The sequence below is a fragment of the Plectropomus leopardus genome, chromosome 8 (assembly GCF_026936395.1).
Source record: "Plectropomus leopardus strain MGB_pleo_1.0 chromosome 8, ASM2693639v1, whole genome shotgun sequence".
NCBI classification, from domain to species: domain Eukaryota; kingdom Metazoa; phylum Chordata; class Actinopteri; order Perciformes; family Serranidae; genus Plectropomus; species Plectropomus leopardus.
The window spans coordinates 10154911-10179729 of record NC_142183.1 but is presented as its reverse complement, the minus strand read 5'-3'; the positions used below and the strand labels follow the sequence as shown (position 1 = coordinate 10179729).

Below are 24819 nucleotides of genomic sequence, written 5' to 3'. Positions count from 1 at the left end.
GATCGTGCTTTGAGTACATACAGCACATACAGACAAAATGTAAAGGTCAAGTCATCAGCGTGTTTGTGTAGGTGTGAGCATAAGTCAAGTGTGGCTTTGCAGAAATTACTTTGTCAACTAGCAGAGTTCACTCAGTTCACAGTCACAATGTTTCCATAAACTTGGCTAAGATGCTTTTTTTTGTCCAGGATATGCTGTTTATATCATTCTCACATCCTGTTTTTTAATATTCCTGCCAGCGTGGAGTGGCTGCTTTTCCTGAATATTACCATGGAAACTAAGCTTTCATAACCACAGGAATCAAGATAAGGTGTCTCTGCACCGAACAAAACTGCCGAATATCAGCAGGGATCTTATTCCTGTGGGATTCTCACCGGCTCTTCATCAGGACGACGGCTCATTGTTTTAATTAGAAAATGAAATATTTTGACTTCATCTCAGATAAATTAAGTCTGTTACAGAATGGAAATAAGTGTCTGTGTGTGAAAACCAGTTCAGTCACCTTTTAATTGGTTCTCAGTTAATCTCACAATCTTTTTCGAACGTTGCCAGCCGTCCTCCTCGTGTGTGAGAGAGAGGATGAAAATGACATGAGGTTCAATTACAATAAAGAAGCCCTTTTAATTACACAATGAGGTGGCTGCTTTCTAGAGAGCCAGCGAGAGAGAGAGAGCAGGAGATAGAGAGCGAGGGAGAGCCATCTGTTTCTCCCACGCTGTGGCCTACTGAGCGCGCTCACAGAGAGAGTGTGCCTGGCAGACGCCCAGAACGAGACGTAACCCTGCCAGACATACAAACCCATTTACAATCCATAGTGGCTGTGGCAAGATCCGAACATGACCCACATTTGAAGTTCCATCTCTTCTTTCATTTTCTTAACTTCCCTTCTCTTTCTTTTGATTTTTTTTTCATGTGATTTGCAGTTTTTGCAAACAGTATTTGAGTTTTGCCCTTCCATAATGCACAGCCAGTATTGTCTTAATGTGGCAACTTAAGGTTGTTTTTTTTACAGTGTGAAATATTGCATTCACATACTGTCAGAAGACTAGCAAAAATAGGAAAAATGACACTGAGACTGCGGTTAAACACATTTCTCAGACTTGACTCGGCTGCAGGTTTACTCGGTCTCTGTCCCAGACAAAAGGACTCTGGATTTTATTTCAAAAACTGGTAAAGACCACAGCTGTGTGGATATCAGAAAGGAACTTTGAATAAGATGGTTAAGTTGATATCAGCTTTTTGGTTTCTGTATTTGTTGCTCATAAAAAAACAGTATATTCCCAAACATAAAATTCAATTTTTGATTATTTTGTCTCATGACACACACATTTTTATACAGTGGGGCAATAAAAGAGGCGAATGAAGATGACTGAGAGCGTTGATGATTTTCATGTTCCACATTTTGTCGAAAGTATGTCATGCAGTGTGTGACTCATGCTGGTTTTGACTCGGTCTGAACTCCTCAAAGTCATGGCCTTATCTCGGTAACGATTCGCTCTGGTCTTGGTTATGACTCGGTCTGGATTTGGATGGTCTTCACAACAAAGCTGCCTTGTGGTTGCATAATTTAAATAGTCTAAATTAGCAACGGTTATTTTAATTTGCATTTGGATATTGTCGCAGTCAGAAATTCCTGATATTTCTGACTCTGAGTTTTACTTGAACCATGAACTGAATTTACTCATAATGAAGGTCACTATATGACATGAACGCAGCATAAATTCTAATTATCCCCAAATCAGAGACCAACTCTCTATTAACAAGATGCTTAATAATAAATAAAACAATTAAAGGATCATTTGTAAACTATCAAATTAATCACTGACTTATTTGATAATCTATTAACGAGTGTTTTTTTGGGGTTTTTTTTGTTTTTTTGGTTCTTAAAGAAAATAAAGGCAAATTTCTCTTATTTTAGTTTCATGAATGTGATTACTTCTGGTTGCTTTACTACTTTATGACAATAAAGTGAATATTTTTGGGTTGTGTGGACAAAAGAAGACATTTAAAGACGTTATCCTCAGAACGTCTGAACGTCTTGAACGTTTCAAGAAAATAATCAACAGATTAATTGACAATAAAAATAATCTTACGTTGAAGCGGAGGAAGGGATTGAAGCACACTGATGGATTTGCAGCTTTTAATTGTGCAATCAGACGAATGTTTGGTTGGTTGATCATTAAATAGACTAAGTAATGTAACATCTGTAACATCAAAGATTTCTGAAGGGATGTTTTGAAGCCTTAAATCAAAATTTCAGATTGACTCTAAATCTAAATTTGTACATTAAGATGAAGGTTGGATTAAGCTGATATTGGTGAAGCAAATACAACTTTTTGTTCTATACTGACTTTTAAACACCAGCAAACAAGACCCGATGGTACCCAAAAAGAGAGGATTTATACACATATGACATATTGATGTTTATTTCATGCATATCCACACGATTTAAATATCTTTATTTCTATTTTTAGGAAATTTTAGTTAATTAAAGAAACCGAGTTTGTCTGAGTTGGGTTGCGGCTCTCGTGGTTGCTGTTCTTTTGCATCAGCTTTGGATTTTAGACGTGCTGCGCCTCTTTTCTCTCTCTGATTAGCTGTGATGAGCGCTGCTGCGTTACAGAAACACCTCTATCATTGTTTATTTGATGCAAATTGCTGTTGATGCTCTCTAAAATATAAAACATACTGACTTTCTGTGTCAGTGGATCTTTAGGTGTTTAATCAAAAAATCTGTCAATACTTTCATCTCTATTACAGCAAATGTAAAAGCTTGATTGAACTAGTGGCAATCTCGCTTACCTTATTTTTATAAGATTGTTGCAGTTAGTATTCACTGGTGCAGGATTGTATGTGTGATGGTGTGTGTGTGTGTGTGTGTGTGTGTGTGAGGGTGTGTGTGTGTGTGTGTGTGTGTGTGTGTGTGTGTGTGTGTGTGTTTGTGTGTGTGTGTATGATCAAAGTTAAGTCCGTTACCTTTTCGTGGATCTCCTGTGTGGACTGAGCATCACAGAACGCCACGGTTGCTACGTCTTTCAGGATGGGCATCTCCACAGTGCAGTCGCGCCCGTCCAGCAGCGCTACCAGAGGGCGCGGGTGCATGGGCCCGTTCATAATGGGTGGCCTGATGCCTAAACCAAAGAAAAGAAAGAAAAGATGTCAGATGAGCAGTAAAACAGCGGCGATGAAAAAGAAGAAGAGTTACATAAACAGAAAATAATCTTTGTCAGGGGAAATAAAGAATTACATTTAAGCAGCATAAGTTCTTATTGGTTTGCTGAAACACCTGCACAACTGTTATCTCCCTCAGAGAAATTAGAAGTCTTGTGTTGGGAAGAAATGTGATTTATTATTATTGGACCTTCAGACGTATGTTTAGCAGGGTCAAATCTTTCAGCATTCGTACTTGTCAGCTATGAAATCTAAAGCTGGAGACATGCTGTTGCTGTGTGTTACAGATGAGGTCCTGCTCCATCTGCATCCCATAATGTTTCTGCTCTGCTGTTGCTATGACAACCATGACAGTAAGCATGGAGAGAGCAGCTGGTCGTGTTCACAGCTGTTTTACTTCATATTTATTTTAAAGATTTTATTGTTTTGCTTTAATTAACGTTTAATAAAGTTTGCAGACTCTTTGAGACAGGCAGTATTTGGAAAGATGGATGAGGCGGGTAATGTGGGTGGGCTTGTAGAAAATAGTTAAGTATAACAACAATAGAATATTACAACAAAAAAAAAACTTGCCCCTGAAAAATGCCCTGAAATGATCAAAATATAGCCATAGAATCAAAAATCAGGAGGCAAAAACCACCATAATAATCAGGAGTATCCTTCTGTATTTCATCCTCTTCACATGGTTTTAATCGCGTCCTCATATATTCATGGAGAATGGAGTGCTCATCCCTGTGCAGCACCGTGAGTGACTCCTGGGAGCCACTCGGGAAAAAAACCCCAAAACAGGGCGATCTTGACCAGAAAACAGCTGAACCTGAAGCTGAAAATTATGCCTCAGCTGTCTATAATGTGGCACATCCTGGTTGAAATTGAGTATTAATTTCATGGTCCTCCGGTCATGGAAAACGTGGAGTCAGTCAGTCATGGTATCACACAGTCTCATTTCACAGGTCTGGAAAAGTCATAGAATTAGTAAAATGCCTGAAAGTTTTGGAAAAGTCCTGGAATATTGTTGTGTGTAATGAACTCAATTGTTAGTTTTCTTTGTGGATAGCCTTCCTGGAATTATCTTTGAACAGAGTTTCATCTGATATGTTTGAATAACAACATCAAAATGGGATAAGGGAAAATTGTGTGGTGGCACTGTGATTCTTGTTTCCATACCTTTGCCCCACTGCTTTTACACTGTATTACATTTTTGAGATGAAGCACTTGACATGGGCTGCCCAGGGCTTTCAGTTGTCACCTGGAGTGCCAGTGTGGTTTCATTTTTACTGGCTCTGAGAGTACGTAGAGCGTGGCAGTATGAAGCTGAAAAGCATACTCTGTTTTCAGATACATATTTTAATGCCCTGTTTAGCTGTAATAGCGAGAGTCTGTGAACAGGAAGTGAGCACCATATGGTTTTCTCACATAGTGAAGATGGAAGCTGAAAAAACCAATACTCTGTCACTGAGTTGCATTTTTCTCACCTCAAATGACACTTTATAGTATACTGTTTCACTGTAATATGACACGAATAGCACAGTCCTTTTTTTCTCTTTTTTTTCTCTGGTCACCAATTTCAAAAGTGTTTGCATCTTTCTACTGCATAGATAGCCAGGTAGTTTTAAGAAAAGACCATCTTCCTAGCAGTGAAATACTTCTTAAAGGTGATAAAGGCCAGCAGACCGCTGGGTAAAGAGGAACAGAGGTAGAGCACTTCATAAGAAGCAGTAAGATCTGTGTCAAGAGAGACAGCCAGGACTTTAAATCTGTCATTAACTGAGTAAGAGTGAAGCCCTTCAACCATTCTGAAGGATGTTTTATTAAATCATCTCTTCAGATGAAGCCATTACCCTGAGAGTGCTGCCAGGCCTTACAGGAGGATAAGTGGCATTTAAAAACGCAGATAAGCCTGACGACCTCACTACCGGGCCGTTGTTCAGGTTTAACAAGAGCAGTGGTCGATGCGAGATGCATTCATTAGTTCTGCTAGACTATTTCCTCCCGCTGCAGTCCGCTGCGACCTCACATTTTGTCTCTCCTTTCAGGTAACTGAAGGGTTAATCATTTCAGACATACTGACTGCAAGCCAAGACATCTGAAAGACACGCTGCTGTAGATTCACAGAGAAATGAGGCACTGTATGTAATTGGGTCTCTTTGACATTGCAAACTTTTGACAGCCCTCTAAAACACTGTAGTTGAAAGAAGTGCGGAGCTGTGCTGTTATTGCTGATGCCGACTGCACCCATCACTCATTCCTGACTTTTGTCCTTTTGAGAAGTGCAGGCTGACATCTCAAATAAGCTACCACCTCCGTCATTTCACTCAAAATATTCCACCTAAAACTTTTTTTGCGACTCAAACCCCCAGACGAATACACAATTGCCATTCCCTGCCCCTGCCAGTTTGAGGCTGTTTTCCAGTCGCATGGACTATTATGAAAAAGTAGCTGAATCATTAAAACAGTCATTTGAAAATCTGCATTCTGCAGTCTGAATGCCAATGATCCCAGAGAATCAGACGTGTGGACAGAAGCTTGGCAGCTCCAGACCCTCAAATTAGATTGGCAAACCTGGGCAGGGAAACAGAGTAACACTCTACCCTCAACAGCTATCATTACGTGGCCAATGAGCCAAATAAATTAAAACGACAAGTCTCTGCAGGAATCAGGCTACCAGCTTGTATCACTAATAATCTGATTTTTGGTGTTTTCCAGTCATGTGTTTTTGTAATGAAGAGTTATACTGTAATTTATCTGTTTCCTTGTACCTTATCTACTGTATATTTGTATTTCTGTTAGTGAGTTTATGTTTTCTAGAATGCCTTTTGCCAATCTACTGAAAATAGTTGTTAATGTAATGCATTTAGCTATTAGAGGGATAGAAACGCAAAGGAATTTTATGGTTTATTAAAGCAACATTATGCAACTTTTAGGTGATTTCCCAGGCCGTCAAATACTGACACATTTGGTTGAAGCACAAAAACAAACATCTGTATTTGACGACCTGGGTATGAGACTCAACAATTAACTAAAAGTTGTATAATGTTGCCCTAAAATCCTTTTGCAAATGCAACATGCTTTGAGGTTGAATGGCTAATGAAAGGTCAAATGATGTCGAAAAAAAAGTTGCCATTAATACGCTGAGCCATGGATACATTACATCGTACATAATAATTTAGCAGATAAGTTGAAACTTTATATTTCAACAGCATAGTAGATAATGTGTGGTTGGTGATGTTTCCCACAGAATTACAATCAAATCTCTTAATGAGTTCTTTTTTTCCTCAACAGCAGTTTGTGAAGCTGGAGCTGCGGTTTGGATAATTGATCTGTCGATGTAATCAAAGCTGATCAGATCTGATCGATGGATGAGAGGAGCTGATGCTGCAGAAATGAGTGAGTGCGTCTGACTGCTCCCTTGATGTACTATATTTATTTATTTATCCCAACAGCGCTCTTAATGAATGATGCTGCTGTTGTGGCAGATATCCACAAATAAATTAATGTGTGGGAAACCCTTGCTGGGTTTAGGCACAAAAACCATGTGGAAAAGATAATGTTTTGGGAAAAATTACCAGGTTTTGGGGGCAAAGTCACAGCTGGAAACACAGTGACAGGTCACTACACTCACATTTGGTGACTAAAAAGCAGCTGGACACATGCTGGTTTTGTTGTTTGTTGGTCTCAAACAGTGGTCTGCCTCTTGGCAGGCGTCACACCACGCTACACTTTAGAAAAATATTGATATAATGCGCATGAAAGGTGCAAATGTAATAATTTGTGGTTTGCAGAAAGGTGCATTGCCAACACTTTATATCCCCATCTCTTCTGCAATTGATTGATATCTTCTTTATGTTATGCATTGGTACAAAATAATTTAGGAGACGCTGCTGCTTTTGGATATTGGAGGCCTGATATTTTGCATCAGTGTCCTAAATCGAAAGAATTGTTTTATATCTGGCAAAAATGACTTTTGCAATGCACATGATGTAACATCATCTACATATGGCTAGTTACTGGTGTCTGTTTTTGGAGGAGTGTATTTCTCCCTGTCTGCTCCAGTGGTGCAGCTCCGTGAGCAGAAGGTGAGGACTGTGTGGCACCTCCCAGGCGTGTTTAAGTATAACTGCATGAATAACATGAATAAGAAGCAGGGAGGTGCTGAGAAAAAAAGCAAGCGATAAACTTCCCCAAGACAAATGTAGATAGATGATCTTCCTCTTTCTCTTCGAAACCAAACTCTTATCTAGAACGACTTAGCTCAGGCTTGCAAATGGGGTGTATATTTAAAAACAGACTCTCAGTGGTTTTCTCTGGTTGTTGAGTGAGCGAGTTTGCATGCATGGGGAAATAATGTATAGAGTGCTTACATGCATATCTGTTTCATGCTCCAGTGTGCTTCAGTGTGTTCAGGGTTTAACTACAGCAAAAGTATTTAAAATTTGTATTTAGAGAACTGAAATGTGTCCATATTGAGGCTGTTATGTTTAAATAACATCAGTGTTTAGATGTATTGAGGAGAATACTTTTAGAACATCAAAATGTTTTTGTAAACAACATGAAGTACTTATGAGCTGTTTTTAAACCAGCATGCATACTTCCTCCTGCATGTATCATGCAGCGGTCGAGGAGAGCATGGGAGAGTATGCACAGAGCCATGTTACTGTAACCATGAAGTATGTCAGTGCATACATTTACAAGCAGAAATTCAAGATATTTGCATGTGCAGTACAAGCTGTGGATGGATGTGTTGGTTACATTTTGTTTAGGTTGATTGCAGAGATATTCACATTTGGTGATGTCGATCATTTGGTATAAGGTGGTCAAAAAACAGTCCAAGCTGTCTAAAGTCGTCTTTTTCTCGTCTTGATGTTACGACAAAATCAAACACATTTAGTATTATCCTAAGTTTTAAGTCTTGGCTCATCTAAATACTACTAATGGAAATATCCCGACATGTTAACATAATGATGTCTTACTATTATACGCATGGCAACAACAGCAAACATGGCTGAAAGCAAAATTGCTACTAGCTCTGCACTGAAAATTTGAAGGCCATCTTTATTCTGACATTTAAAACTCTCGCACTTATTTGTAGAAAAGGTTGTTCTTGAAATGAATAAAATAGGTTTGGTTTTTTCAGTGATTTGTCATATCATCAATTATATCATAATATTGTGATTTATTTTAGAGCTATATCGCCCACCCCTAGCTGGTAGCAAGTTGAGGAAATGAAACCCAAAATGTAAAGCTTTTAAGTAAATACAGTTTATCTTTATAGATTGTATTGATGCTGAATTGACGAGAAAACTGTCGACATATGAGGCTTTTTGTCTTGTGTTTCTAGAGTTGTGTGTTTTGTGGTCATGTAAGGAATTGTTTATATATCATATTTGTTAAAGGTAGTTTGGCGTAATTCTTCTCAGGAGCAGGATGGGAAATAATCTCATAAAGAATTTATTTTTTCATTGCAAAACGTGACCCTGCAAGATCCCCAGTCTTTGCAAAATCCTTCAGTGTGTGACTGAAAACTTGTGTTGTTTTTAGATGCGAGAGGGTATCAGACTTTTGTCTTTTCAAAGTCTTCTTCTGTTTGATGATTAGAAACTTATCTGAGAATACTTATAGTAAACAAGTTTTTAATTATTAGAGGTTACAGTGTGACATAAATGTTAAAATCCTAGTTTTTGCTTTTTATATACTTTTTATATATATACTTTATACACAGCTCGAACTTAACTGTATGAAGATAAAAGCACTTCAGTGTTAGACGAAAATTAAACATTGATAAACATCATTTTTTAAATACTCAAGCTGCAGAGAAGCAAGCACAGTTTATCCCAATCCATCGCTCAATCTCTGCATTGTCTTCTTATCTAGATCATCAGATTCCAGCATGAAACCTGATCTGATGAAGCAGCTCCCACAGCGCACTAAGACCAATAAGGTGAAACTCGAATCCTGCTCACAATGCCTTCTATGAGCTGGTAAAACATTAGCTTTCCATAATAGGATTTGCCTGGAGGCCACTGCACTTACACATCAATACGAAATCAATGGTGCATAGCTGAGAAATTGGAATTCAACAACAGCAAAATGTACTCTCAGTCCTACAACACAACCGTCATTGTAGCTGAGATGTAATCACGAGCAGCACGCTCGCCTGTAGCGGCCGCACTCTACAGTATTTTAGCCTACAGACTTTCGAAAGCTTCCATTTGAGCAGAAACACTTGAGAATAAAGCGTGAGTCAGAGATGGCGTTTGTAATGAAATAGGCACGTTGTTCACTTGCACAAAATGAGGGGAAATCTGGTGAGTCAAATCAGTTGTGCGGCAGAGTGGCGTTTTTGGAGAGTAGCAGAGATTCCAGACATTTCTCCGGCTCACACTTGGTCAGAGAGAGGGAGGAAATAGCTCTCATTCCAGCACCGAGCATGACCTTGGGAGGACCAGCACTACTGACTGCTGAGTAGTACTATATATGATAAAACACCCATCCATTCACTCTCCGTCTCTCCCACACACACACACAAACCTCTGTGAGTATTAATGCACTCTCTCTGCTCGGAAATCAAACAAATTTAAATGGCTGTTATCTCCCCGTCTCTTTTATTTTATGTATTTTCTCACTTTCTAGACACATTAAACAGTCATTAAACTCTTCATTATATTAAATAATATGCTTCACTCTGCTCGCTTCCTAAACTCTGAAACCTCTTCCATGTCTGTCCTGCTCTCATTATATTCAATACTCGACTCTCTCCCCCTCCACTGCCCCGGGGCCGGGTGACTGCTGGGAGCTTTCACAGTGCAAACAGGCCTCTCGACAGCCAGCGGGGCCTCAGCTCCAGCTCTGCGCTCACCATCTATTCAGGGTTTCTCTTCAACTTTTATTCAGATTCTCTATTGTATTTGGTAAATATTTAGAGGCAATGCACCAAGAATGATTTGCAGCAAATGCAACATAAAAAATTGAAAAACAGACAGTTTCATTGGTGATAATTGTTCACTAAAACACAAATTACCATCTGCATGTTACCAACTCTGCTTTTGCAATGTGTGCTTAAGGCTAAATCACATGCCCCAATATGGAAACTGTGGAAAATTTGTAATCAGACCAACATGATGCCAAATCTGTTTGACTGACATTTAGAGATGGAAAAAAGCATCTGCCAAAGACTGCTGGGACTGAATCATGCGAGCCAGTGGGAAAGCCCTGCAGCCTGCCTGGATCCAGCTGTCATTGACCGGCTCACAAGAACAGCTGGATTTTTGTCCCAGAGGAACGAGACAATGTTTTGGGACTGTCAGTCAGCAGAGACGATGGCAGAGATCTGCGGTTTTCATGTGTTTTAAATGTGCCGGTCACCGGGAAGTCTGCCAGCCTCGGCAGAGAGGGATCTGCCAAAAACAAGCTGCAAGGCCCGACACTAAAGAACCACGACAGGGGTGTGTCACCGCGAACTCTTAGAACACGGGGTTTCATTTCTAGAGCATCTGTTGGTCTAGTTTCAGTAAAATATGAAGCTGTTGAGCCGAAACAATAAGTTGATTAAACAATTAGTCAGAGTCATTTGACTTGGTTGACGTTGGTTTGAAAAGGACATTTGAATTCATTAACTTTTTGGCTGTAAAACTTTGGGATTCTCTAATTTTTATGGATCAAAACATTTTGAAAATATTTAGGGGCGTCTGGTGGCTCACTGGATAGAGCATGTGCCCATGTACAGAGGCTGTGTCCTTGCCGCAGTATAAGTCAGTCAGTCGGTTAAGTATTTGCTAGATCCAGCATCTAAAACATGAGGATGTGCTACTTTTCTCTCTTTAGATCATTGTAAGTTGAACATCTTTGGGTTTTGGACTGATGGTCAGACAGAACAAGACATTTTTTCCCCATTTTCTAACATTTTATAGACCAAACAATTCATCAGTGAATCAGGAAAACAGTAAGGTGACGAGTTGATAATGAAAATAATACTAAATTGCATCACTATATTCATGCATTTTGTTTTGAATGTGACAGCAGTAAACACTTCTCAGTTTAACACTCGGGCCTTTCATATATTTTATGATCAAAGCTTCCTGAATTAAACCTCTTTTCTCGAGTGAACTGAAATTGAACCTCGGCAAGATGACGCACTCACATTTCAGATACAGTGTTTGTGTTTTTCACTGTGCAAGCGAGAGCAGAGGACAGCGTCGCTTTCGGCACCTGTGATCAGTCAGCACCCTGCAACTGTGGCAACCGACCACTGCACGGCTGATTTATAATGTCACTGGATCCCCTGGCATGCAGCAACATGGCGTTGTTAAAAAGCCCCTCGTCAGTTTCCCCCTCAGTGTTGATCTCGCCATCCCTTCATCTCTTGTAGATTCATTTTCAGATCTCCAGTTCTCATTTCAGTCTCGTTTCCCCAGGCTTTTTTTATCTCCCTTGCCATTTTTTCTTTTTTTTCCTCCTGTCCCGTCCGTCTCTCTAGCGACAGGAAAAGATACATTTTTATATCATCGTTGCATTTATACGCTTAAAAAACGCCTGAATGTCCGGGTACAATGTTTCTGCAGTCTTTTATTCTTTCTTTTTTTTTGTAGCTCTTTCTACCTGCACTTCAGGGAGGAAAGAAGACGGACATATCCCTCACCACCACACACTCACATTGTGAACCACCCACATACACAGAAATACAGGTGCACACTCAGCACAGCAATCCATGCAGGTTGACACGACTAATATGTGGTGAAATATGACACATACAAGTGCTTACACAGAGAAATAATCACCATGCAGGTCCTCTCTTTCTCCCTCTCTCTCTCACACACAGAGACTGGTGTACCCACACACACACACGAGGCCTTAAGTTGCATGCACTCTATCAGAAAGCCAGTTTGTCAGCTTTTTGCTCCAAGTACTGAAGACACCAGCAGCACAACAGACAAGAAGATATCAATTGAGGGAACGCCAACAACAATGTCTGGCAGCAGATCAGATGTGTGGCAACCAATTCTGAGTTTAAGTTTAAATATGCAAATTATAGCTGCTGTGTTTCACCTTTGTGCATATTTACTGGTCTCTCAATTTTAAAACTTGCTCTTTTATCAGATTGAGGATGAATAGAGACAGTTATGATTTAAAAAGCACTATTTTCAGCTTTGTAGTAACAGATCAATAAAGCTGTGCAGGTAGCAGCCGCCCACACAATCCTGCACTGAATCACAGACCATGAGGGTCACGGGAAAAAAAACACTGCAGGCTGGATATGCACCCTTTCCGTTTAATTAGACAGCACATAAATATAGCTCTTTTTACACTTCCTGTTCAAGGCGGGAATATCTCGCTGTTATGCCGCCTCACCGTTCTGTTTAAAAGGTAAAATCGCAGAATAGGGGGACAGATTGTCTTGTATTTAAGCCTGCAGCAAAGGTATTAAAAGCGCTGAATAAAGGTCTATGTAAAAAGGGACAGCCAACAGGACAGGAGCAACAATGTGAGGAACAGTGGCCAGGATTGTTCACAAATTGGGAAAACAATCAGCCCATTGACGTGCAGTTTTGTTGAGCTACAGTTATACCTCAATTAGATAATTTAGTTGGACTACTGTCCTTGTCCCGTTATACAGGCACTATTGAAGGAAGTATGTCCGACTCTGCCATGGTAGGTGGCATTTTTCCCTGTTTTTAATAAGCAAGCAGCAGAGGGGTTCTCTTTTCTTTTTATCCTTCTTTTGTCTTTCCTGGCTTTCTCCTACGTATATATGCTGTGAAACTCCTGGGTCAAAGCTTAGTGCTGAATGTCTAGGCTAGTTCAGGTCCGACTGAGGCGTATAAGAAAGAAAAGAAAGAGTAAATCAACCCCCAACCACATTATCTAGGTGTGCTTGTCCAGTTCGAGAAATTCAACTTAGTACGATTTCAGTTGAGCTAAGATATTTACATGTATTTTAAAAGTACAGTTTTAGTCGGACTACCACTTTTTCTAACATCCGGGACTTTGCAATAGTTTATAACCGCTGCTGAATCGTCAGAGGCCAACGCCAATGTGTTTAACTTTTGTTTCCATGATGCCAGCATGCTGTCTAAAATCATACACTGGAGCGTCATGATGCTGCCGTGGTTTGACTCTGTGTAAAAATGCAGAGGCGAAGTACTTAAAGGACTTTGTAGCAACCATGAAGCGCATTCTCTGTGTCAAAAGGACTCATGTTTAATTAATTAGATTTTGTAGCAGTTTTCCACAGTAAAACCACCTTATAATTTTCAAGCATCTAGGGGTGAATCAAATTTACAACCTGAAAAGTGGAAAATATATCTTCACAGCTCTACGTGTCCGGTGTGATGGGTGTCATCAGTAGGCACTGCAGATTTCTAAGCTGACTCAAACCAAAAAGGTTAAGATGCACAGTCTTAAACAATACTTGCACTGCAGGAACTACTGTACTTAAATACAGGCCCTAACTGGATTATTGTATGGCCGTCGGCCTGTTATATTGGATTAACTGTTAATATGCGTTAGAAAGTCCCAATCACTTTGAAGGTTCAATTGGATTGGGGTCAGTTTGGATACTCTGGAACGAATGTGGCCCATGAATGGATTATTAAGTCTGTGAGGCATTTATTGTATGTAGATTAAGGATTCCCAAACTGGCATGCAAGAGCTCACAGGGGGTCTTTAAGTAAATGACTGTTTTTTATTTCATATACTTGTTTCATTTATTAGTCAGCGTGAATGTTTATTACTGTTTTTGAGTAAGAGGGCCTTGTTGAGAGAATTCAGTACATCGAATTTATTTTATACTCACTTATCTGTGTTATCGGGTTGCAATAACAATTATTTTCATTAGCGATTAATCTTTTGATTATTTTCTCGAGTAATCCGTTTTGTGTTTTGGTCTATAGAGTGACAATGTCTTTAATTGTCTTGTTTTGCCCACAACCAAAAGGTATCAGTTTACTGTCATAGAGGAGTAAAAAAAACAGAAAATATTCACATTTAAGAAGCTCAAATCAGAGAATTTTTACTATTTTTTCTTAAAAAATTACACAAACCAATTCACAGATTTTAAAATTAGTTGGCAGTTTAATAGTTGACAACTAAGCATTTAATAGATTAATCCTTGCAGCTCGAGTTTTTTGGTAGATGAGACATTTTTCTTTTAAAAATTAATGATTATTATTTATTATCATTATTTTTATAATGGTTTTGTTATTATTATCATCGCTGTTAATATAACAATTATTATTATTAGTAGTAGTAGTATTGTAACGTTATTTATACAGCACCTTTGAAAACAGAGTTACCAAAGTGCTTTGACAAGCAAAGCAAAGCAGAAGCAAGATACCCCAGAGGCAATATAACAATAATGCCAACAGAAATTAAGGTAGAATAAAAACAAGAGATCAGACAGAAGATTTCATTAGAAAGAAGACAGATGGTAATGAGAAACAGAAATAAAAAACATTTAAAAAAAAAAGTCAATTAAATTGAAAACTGGTGGATTGATCGACGCAGCTGTAAAGTGTGATCACAGCACAGCGACAGTCAGTCAGTCAACAGGCGCAGATGCACATACTTTACTCGGCCTACCACATTTTTACTTTTTCACATCTTTTTGATGAAAATGATCTAAATTGTCCCTGTTCAAAATGATGTAATAATTAATAAAATATGAGTGCAGACAGTGGATACAAATTTGTGCCTGATGACATCAATCAGCCTGCAGGCTGCTGAGAGCTCGCTGCTGCTGTCCGTAGACAGACTCACCTGACTCTGCAAACACATAAATTAACAACAACAATGCATTTGTGCTTCTCATTAAGGTGAATTATAGCCTACCTGGTAATTGTTGTTTTGGGATGTAACATTGCAGGCCTGTTATTTTACCACCTGTCTAGACTGTTATGCTTCTCAATTATCTTGCCCGTTTAGAATAGTTTTTCTCAATAAAAAGGCACGTGTCGTTTTCAAGTACTTAAATCTAAATAATTATAATGGTTTACCGTCAATGTGTATGTTGTGCCTTTAAATGTCCAGCCTTTCAGTGGCGGCTGGTAGATCTTTCACTGACTGCTGCTCGAGCTTTTTCTTGTGTGCATTAGATATAATAGACTAAGCCTTTCAATGGTTGTCAGTGCGCGCAGTCTCTTTGCTGAGCACTTAATGCTTTATAGATTTCCAAGAGCTGTCAATTATACCTGCTTAGGTGTCTCTTTCTTTTATACAATAGTCAGGCTTATGAGTCCGTACTTCAATCAAATGCTCATCTCAACATGCTCATTTTGTAAAGCGGGTGGATAAAATTTAAATGGGAGCTATGGAATAAAAAAATTCAGTTTTAGCAGCGTACAATGGTAGGTAAAAATGTATTAAAATAACCTGAAACCTCTTTTTAAAGGTCCAGTGTGTGGGATTTGGGGAGCTACAGTATATAGGCAGACATAGGATATAATATAATACATATGTTTTCTTTAGTGTATAACCATCTGAATATAAGAATTGTTGTGTTTTCGATGTGTGTTGTGTTGTTCCTGATAGAGCAGTTTGAAGCCCCTCCGCGACAAACCAAACAACCTCGGAAAATCATAGATTTTTTATCCAGGAGTTTCAATGTTTGGTTAAGTTTCACTCTCAATGTGCCTGATGTTCTGCTGCTCCATGTGTGCTCAGAGTACGCTCTGCGCTCCAACAGTGCAGTGCTATAAATAATCAGTATGTATAATCCACCCGCACGCCTGATGAACAGTCCAGCTCCAAAAATAGAAAATCTATTTGTGGTGGCAGATGTTTTGATAGTGGCATGCCGCCACAAATAAATGAATGCGTGAGAAACCCTGCCCGCTCCGTTTGTTTTTGAGAGGGAGAGACCTCTGTGGACAGTTTGGCTACTGGTATAAACCTCCCGAGCAATGAATATTGAAGGAATCCTCACTGGGAGAAGTTTCAGCTGGTTGCAGACTGCAATCGTCATCGCCAGATGCCATTAAATCCCACATACTCCTCCTTTAACATTCCCAAAACAGATCTGTTGTGTTCTGGATATGCAAAGATAACTCAATGTTTAATTTTTTTCAAGACAACAAATAATTCACTAAAACACGTTTATTGCTGTTACAACCTATATTTGATCTGTGTCATGCAGGTGTGTTTCATGACTCATAGCCGACAACGAGTCACAACATGAGTAGTTTGCTTGAGTGTGTCCTTTGACATGATGAAGCATCTATATGGAGCCTCCTCAGGAAACTGCCTGCAGCTATTAGGCACCATCACATCACACCGTACCTGTTAATCAGCTTGAACGACGGTTCTATAAATTCAAGTCAAATCATGCAAACAAGTCTCCAACTGAGCAATAAGATTGAATTCTGTCCAGCAAATCTGATCTTTATCGGGGGGAGAGATTGACTGGCGTTTGTTTGTGTCACTGATGGAGGCCTTTCTAATCAGATTAGACGTGACTCGACGCTCGTAGATCAGAGCACCCGTGCCTTCCCAAACATGAATCAACACATCCATCAATCAGCCGGGCACGACAAACTGATTTTAAATCATCTCTGAAAGGTTCAGTGATCTCCAGTGTGTGTCGAAACCGATCCGATGACCGGATGAGTTTGACGATTATTGACTGGCGGTGATTTGTGCGTCTTAAAAAAAGGGCAGTCCTCCCTGAGACATAATTCAGTCGTTACTCCCGTGACCTTGGATTCCTTCAGCTGTTGGGGCATTACTTGGGGCGGATGTGGAGACCGTGAAAATAAAGAAGAAGAGGGGGAGCGGAGGAAAAAGATCAGAGCTGCAACTTTAATCTTTGATGTCATCAAGAGACACAGCCCGCAGCCTGTTGATGACATCACAGATTACAATCTCCACAGTTTCTTTTTGGGGAAGAAACGTCTCCACAGATCCAGATTTAGGTGACCACAGATGATTCTGCTTCAGGGCTGATGATCATTTATCCTCACACCCTCCTCTTCCACCTCCTCCTCCTCCTCGTGCTCCACACCCAAACTCCCCCCTTTCTTACTCCTCAGCACCTTGATCCCATTTTCTAGAACAGTCTTTTCCAGCCTCTATCACAAGTAGCATCTGTCACCTGCTTGTGAATCCGGCTGTGCATGTGCATACTTGAATATTTTGTAAGTCGAGTTCCCTGCGTGTGTGTTTGTGCGTGTGTGTGATTTGTGTGTGTGTGTGTGTGTGTGTGTCAAGGCAACCGCTCTCCGTAAAAAGAAGCACAATGAAAAGGGAAATATGTGTCATGTCCTTGCTAGCCCTCGAAGGAGAGCGAGATCTATTTCTGTCGCCACAAATGGAGGTGTTCAAGCAGCCCTTCAATGGCAGAGATTTGCCTCTTCACACACACACACACACACACACACACACACACGCACACACACACTGGGAAGCTAGAGAAAAGGCTAACCATTCAGAGAGAGGCTGAGCGATAAAAAAAAGATAATAGAGTGAGTGAGAATTAAAAAGAGGAGGAGGAGGAGACGGAAAAAGGGAGAGGAAGAGAGAGAAGGGGGAGGGGAAGGCACAATAATGTACACTGAGTTCATAGATATTGGCACACACACACATTAGACACACACACACACATTAGACACACACACACACACACAGTTCCCACATAAAAGCAGAGTGCTAGTTGTTTACCTAGAGGCATGCCTTTGTTGAGGAGATGTGAGCTTCCCATGGTGCGTTCCCCGGCCGGCCAGCACACAACAGAAACCTACAGTCTTCACACAGCAGACATGAACAGGAATCCAGTCAGCATATGGCGGCTGTGGCCAGCTACCTCGCTTCCCTTAGTCCTTCTCCCAGCCCCTTAGTGACAAGCATACACATGTGCTCCCCCTCTTTTCTCTCTCCCTCTCTCTCCCCTCCCTTCCGTCCCCTTTGCTCGCCCGCTCTCTCTATCTGTCTTACCCCTCCCTCTCGTCTCTAGCTGCCTCCCTCCCCTCCCTTTCTCACTTTCTATTACAGCAAACCTCTCTGTCTTTCCGTCTCTCCCTCTGTCTCTGTCACTAAAAGAAAAAAAACCCTGCACACACACACACACACACTGAATGCAAGCACTGCTGCATTTACAGGGAGAGCAAGAGTGTAAAAGAGATGGCGGGGAGGAAGAAGTGAGAGAGAGTGTGTGTGTGTGTGTGTGTTTGAGAGAGCAGGAATGGGGAGGAGCTAACGCCAGCCAAAATTCATCTTTTGTTTCCTGAAAGACGACAGGGAGGGAAAAAGAGAAAGAGAGTTATGCAATTACAAGTCTGAAGCAAGAGAGGAAAAACTTGTTCTATGTGACGGCAGGAAAACAATTAAAAAGCTCATAAAACTTAATTGTAATGAGCAAGAACATGTTTTGACACTTTAATCAGCGTGTTTTCCCAAGCAAACTTAATTGCTTCTAATTTTACTTTCTAAGTTTACTTGTGTTACTTGTGCAGTTACACAGTTTCAGATCCAAGTGTTCTTTCAGGACATTTAAACGTGAAAATATGTGAGTTATTTCAACTACTAATGACCATTAAACCATTCACACTTCATTTAGCCAGCACTAAATAATACATCGCACCTAAAGAATTTCTGGGGGGATAAAATGTGCTGCATTTGCACCCCATTTCTATACAGACACTTGTACCAATGCCAGTCATTAATCCAGGAATACTTTCTTTTTATATGGTATTGTATTGTCTACTCCACCAGTTATTGGGTAAAATCTGTTATTTATCATATTCTGGTTGAATCTTTGAATGCAAGTCTTTGTAGTGTTTTGTGATATAGTCCATCCACTTTTTGTAATGTCTGATATCCATTAATCTGACATCCATTAATCATGCAAATGAAAACCAACATTACTTAAGCTATTACTGCTACAGAGTTGGACAAAACTGTTACTAAACTAAAGTTCCTGAAACATCTTCTCTTGTAAAATAATATGTCAGCTGTCAGGGACGTTTAAGCATAAGAAGAAATCCTCAGGCAGAATACTTAGAATAGAGTTCTGAGAATTAAATATTTAAATATGTATTGAATGATAAGTGGGAATATGAAGCAGACTTTTAAACTTTAACCTGTTAGAAATCATAGAACTACTGAAATTGGCCTTAGTTTTCACAGTTACAAATTAAATAAATAAATAAATTTAAAGTTATTTTCCCTACATAAAAAATGTAAAAAGTTAAATTAATAGAAATAAAAATTTAAAAAAAACATAATATCACATACGATTTTATTACTTATGTACTTTGCAACAGATAGCAATTTGTCTGTTTAATCTGAGACTCATTTTATTTATTTATTTTTAACTAAATTTTAATTCCTATAGAAATATTTATGATATCCATTAACTCTTAAACGTAGAGTGATAAAGCGGTAGTGTGGATCTTTTGAAGTGAAGTTGTTTGAGGTACTTTTCCATATTCAGTGTATTACAGTACATGCATTTCGGCAGTAGCGTATTTCCAAAGGAACTGAAACCATTATCTCTCCAAGCTCTCTAACCTCTCTGCGTAAGGCCAGACCATTGACAAAAATAGATATTTTGCTGCTGGTATAGGGTTAGGGTTAGATGTTGTTGTTGTTGTTGTTGCCTTGATTGGTTAGTTTTTTATATATATATATATTTTTTTTATAAGACTTTGGTAGGGCTGGGCGATATGGTTAAAAATGTTATCACAATAAAAATTTACATTTCAGTATCAATAATTATTGTGCCAAAAAATTATATTCAAAATAATGTCAATAAATAAAACAATAGACAAAGAAGTCACAATTCATGTCAGCAGCATGTCAAACTCTGCGTGCAGCCTGTTTAAAACATTTTGTGAGTCTTTTAACTGACAATGTTAACATTAAATTTAGACAAAACAGAAATCTCAATTGTGACCAGTATTTTTCTACAAGTTTTACACCCAGAGTATTAAATAATGCCATTTCTCAATCAAATCAATAATCAAAAAAATCAATAACAAGACAGACAATGATGTTTTGATTTTGGCGATGGGCGATATGAATTAAAACAAATATCGTGATATTTTTGACCAAATACCTCAATATCGATATTGCGACAATATTGCAGGATTGACCATTAGTGCTTTCACAAAACATTTACACAGTAAAAATATTGATAAATAATCATCAGTAATGTAGCTATAATGACTAAGTGGGTAATAACGCAATAACACAAACAGACAGATTTAGGCAGCAGCTTCTGTGTTCAGTGATGTTAAATTTCTGTTTTTCTCAATGGAGTCTGGCACTGAAGAAAGTATTATATTAACCTCAGCAATGTAAATATTCTCAATAAAGGGTACACTTTGCCTGATAATTCATTTTTAGGTGGCTGAAATACATTTTGTAGCTGGTCTCATCCACAGCAGTACACTGCTTAGCTTCTATGTCGGGCTCCAGCCTGCTTCTCGACCATCATCTCCTGTAGGTCGTACAGTGACTGTGGATAATTATCTCATACAAGCACACCTCAAAACATCCGAATGGTCCCTTTAACGCTGGAGTGCTAACATCAGCATAGGGCAAAGTGTTACCTATAAAGTGGCATCGTGGGCTTTGTCTTCCCTTGTTATGCGTGTAAATATGGCAGGCAGTGTTTTTAATCATGAAATCACTTTAATCTCTTCAGCTCTCCATGTCTGTGCTCTGGTCTGGATAACACCTATCCACTCGCTCTGGCTCCTTCTGTTCCTGCAGCGCTGGTGTTACAGTAACTCTCATCTACACTTGGCCACTTGATAACCACAGTGATATAAGCAGCCTCAGACGCCCCTCTAACTGCCAGGGCCTAACCTAGTTTAACAGCAATGATGGTTACATCACATCCTCACTATTGGTAAATGTCACAGACAGCCAGTGGGTGAACTGTTCAGATCCAAAACGAGGCGCAGGGTCAGAGAAACAGTTGTTTGCAACACCGTCAATAGGCCGACTCGTGACCTTTGTCGCATGCCGTCACCCCCACAGTTCATCTTCAACCTTTCCTGTCAGACTCTGGTTACATATTTAGCTTGAAAATTACATTTAATCTTCAAAGCAAAGTGAGGTACATGCTCCTCCATGTTTTTTGCTTTATTTAGACAATGAAGCAGGGCTTTAGGTAGAAATTCTGGCTCGCTGTAAAGAGTAGATAGTGCCGAGCCGCAGGCTTTTTCTTTGATAAAATAATCCAACTGGAATCTCCAGCTGTTAGGTTCGTCACCGTCTCTTACCTCACTGTCGATGGCACTGAGTCAGAGAGCAGAGGGATCTGATGGGAGTTATGCCTAACGAGGAGTCAGCATGGGTACATGTAGCGTGAGGCTCACAGTGGCCTGTTCTGTGGCTGCTGCTTACAGTGTAAAGTGCTGCAGGTGAATACCAGCGGCAGCCGGTGTGACTGTAGGCGTGTTCATTTAATGATGTCAACACCAGACAGGGGAGTCACTGTGGGAGAGGGCCCGACTCAGTTATTCCTCACAACATGATGTGAACACCGAAACTACTATAACTGTAGAGGTAAAGCAAAATGCGATCTAAAGAATTGCATAAAGGCGGGAATATCACACCGTTATGCTGCCTTGCTGTTCTGCGTATAATGTCCGATCACAGAAAGGAGGGACAGAGTAGTCTCGCCTCTGAGGTCTGTGTAAAACGGAAAGCTGGAAAGACTTGCCTGCGTGCTACGTCATCACCTGTAAGGCAGTCCCTGATTGGCTGCCTACGCTTTCAGCTACGGTGAGATTTTGTGCTCTGGAAAGTGTTTGGGGCGGCAGAGAGTCCAGACAGATACAAAAAGAGAAACATAATGTTGAGCTCATGTCATCAGGACGGTCTTACTGGGATACTGAACCAAAACAAAAGTTCCCCAGAAACTTTTCACGTAGAGCAGGTCCAGCATCATACCCTGCACCTTAATTTAAAGAGACCTAACAGTTCCCCAATGAAAAAGCATTTGGTGATAGTGGTGAGGAAGGAGTTTCTCGCAGACGTAACATGACAAAAAGAGCCAAAAAGAGACAAAAGAGAGAAACAATCACAAAACAAAAATAAAAACAGCAACCCATCCCAATATCAATAAATACTGTTCGAAGAAAATTTGCAGTAAACACTGAAATAATAGTACTAGTAATATAATTAAACACGGCCGGCACAGAATAAAAAATAAATTAATGAAATGATAAAAAAAATAAATAGATGAATAAATTACACCAATTAAAAAAAGAATTAAAGTAAAATTAAAATAGACAACATCACATAAAACCAAGTCTATAAAATTGTTTTGTAAGTGATTGAAAAGAAGTGCAGGGCTTTTTGAATCCTTTCAGGTCCCGTAGCTCCCTCAACCTCCAAAAAGCCACTCTAATGTTTCCAAATGCCATTAGAAACACTTAAACAGATTATCTATGTCATACTTCAGTCACTATGTGACAGCTGTAACGGTTTTAAGTATACAGAACAAAAATATATCTTTTATCAAAGTCACCACCTACTGTGGCTTTTACACCCTCAGCAGCACTGATCGGTAGGAAAGGAGGAAGTTTCAGATCTGTCTGGCAGCAGTGGAGTGGGGGAAGTGGGAAAAACCCTTTTGTGTTTGTCATGCAGAAGTCGACTTGAAGTGACCTTTTGAATTACAGCGGACTGTGGCAGCCGCTCTGAACAGACCTGAAGCTCCCCTTTGGGTTTCAGACTTGTTCCTCTTTTATTTTTTTTTAACCTCAACGCTATAAACACCTACACAAAATCTGTTTTCGATTAAATTTGAGGCAAGAAAAATCCCATGTACTGAAGCGTGAATAATGTTCAAATCACAACAGCTACTTCAATAGTTTGCTGTGGGATTTAGTGGCTTTGTGACGAGGTAATACATCGAAATTCTCTCCATATTGCAGAAGTGTCAGCCACTTGCTGTTTGAAGAAGAAGCACTTGAGCCAACTAAAGTCTCGCCATAATAAACATGATGTATTACATTTAACAAATTATGCATATTTGTTGGCTCATCTGATTAATATCAGATTTTTTAAGCTTCAGTAGTAATCAACATTGAATATTCAAAGCTGAACACAGCGTGGAAAGGCCAGATATTTCCTCCATACTCATCTGAGATGGACGGCATAGCGCTGTCTTTCTTTTTAATTAAATGCATTCATTTTTTAAAGGATTCTGTTATTTTACAGTAATGCTCTTTGTATTGTTATTTGTTCATTTCAAAGCATTTTCTAAAAGGTTGGATGTATTTTATGCATGTTTGTTCACGAGTGCTTTGGTTGATCGAGATCCTATCTATCCACACTTTTTGTGAAATAATAACAGCTTGTGACAATTGTTCTTTTCATAGATAAATTACAGACCTACATAAATGCTCATAATAACAGGCTTTGAATCAGAGGAAGCGCTTCACAAAGTGCTGTGAAGCAGAGGCTCTAGCTCCAACTAATGTAAGATTTGACTGTTGTATTTATCAGATAAATATTTATTTATTTTTTTTATTGTTGTTTCTCTGTAGTCACATACATTGAAAGGTCAGGTGATCAAGCTGAGATTAGATACATTTCTACATTTTAAAATTTTAATAATGTAATTTAAAAGTATTAATATATTAAAAGAATGTCCTGATATAATGTATTTTGCAGTTTGTCTTTATTAAATAGCCAATATGGGGAAAAAAAATCTTAACTGACAAATATCTGTATACTAAAGTATTGCTATAAGATCATTAGATAATATCAGGGGCAGGAATGACAAGATTTGAAATGATATTATTGCGATACTTAAGTCACAATATAATATTATTGTGATTCTAAATGTTTTACAATATGCTGAGTTTTGGGATAACATACTCCAATACAGTGCCGTTTATTACATTTTTTTAACTGCAAATCAGGTTATCCTAAAAAAAAACTTTAAAAACATCAGTTTTTAGCTAATTTCTCAGTCTGTTCATCTCACTTCAGTCATTTTTTATTGCATAAAATGTACTTGGTTCCTGTGTATTGATACTATATTGCCACAAAAACCATTATGATACTGTGTTGTATCATTTTTCCCCAGCCCTAAATAAATCCAGAATAACAAGGACTGGCTGAAGTGTGCAGGTGCAGCTTCAGTCCTTATACCAAATTCAAACTGACAACCTGGAGTCAACAATGTGAGAAGCTACAGACACATCTATCGTGTTGACGAGGCCGACGGCAAATCCACTGCAACCACCTCTTACACGCAAGAGACAAATGTTCCTCGGGAGATAGAGGAAACATGAAACATATTTGGTGCCTCTAAATAAGGACGGTGAGAGGAGAAGACAGAGCAGGGAGACAATATCTGGACTCCTCGAGGCACACGGGGGGAAAAAAGATAGAGACATAGACGAGAGAATGAAGGAACAAGTAATGATCGGCAGAATATTTAATGCTGCTCGTGAGGGAGGAGGAGGAATGATATGTTAGATAGATATGTTTATTTATTTACGCCTCTGTGTTTCATGTGTTCAAACTGAGCAAATATTCACACATATATTGTGTAAGAGTGGAAATAAGCATTTACACGCTTTCCTCTCCTTATCTCTCCACACCCTCTTTTTTCTCTCCTCATCCATAGAATATTAAAATATCCAATATTAATCAAATAAATACATCAATAAATAAATATGACTGAAATAAAAC

The 24819-nt window shown here is 39.2% G+C and overlaps 1 protein-coding gene across 3 annotated transcripts in view; it reads right to left on the bottom strand.

Moving 5' to 3' along the window:
- ctbp1 (C-terminal binding protein 1) overlaps window positions 1–24819 on the bottom strand; it is a 45789-nt gene that overhangs the window by 17231 nt on the left and 3739 nt on the right. The window contains exons 1-2 of one of the 3 annotated variants that reach the window (XM_088080851.1): window positions 17818–18059; window positions 2977–3131 (exon numbers count right to left, since the gene is read on the bottom strand). In XM_088080851.1, the coding sequence (XP_087936977.1) occupies window positions 2977–3131; window positions 17818–17857 (195 nt within the window). In that variant the 5' untranslated portion in view covers window positions 17858–18059. Of the gene's footprint in view, window positions 1–2976; window positions 3132–17817; window positions 18060–24819 lie in introns of those variants that run through there. The other 2 variants (XM_042492970.2, XM_088080850.1) reach the window with 2 other exon arrangements.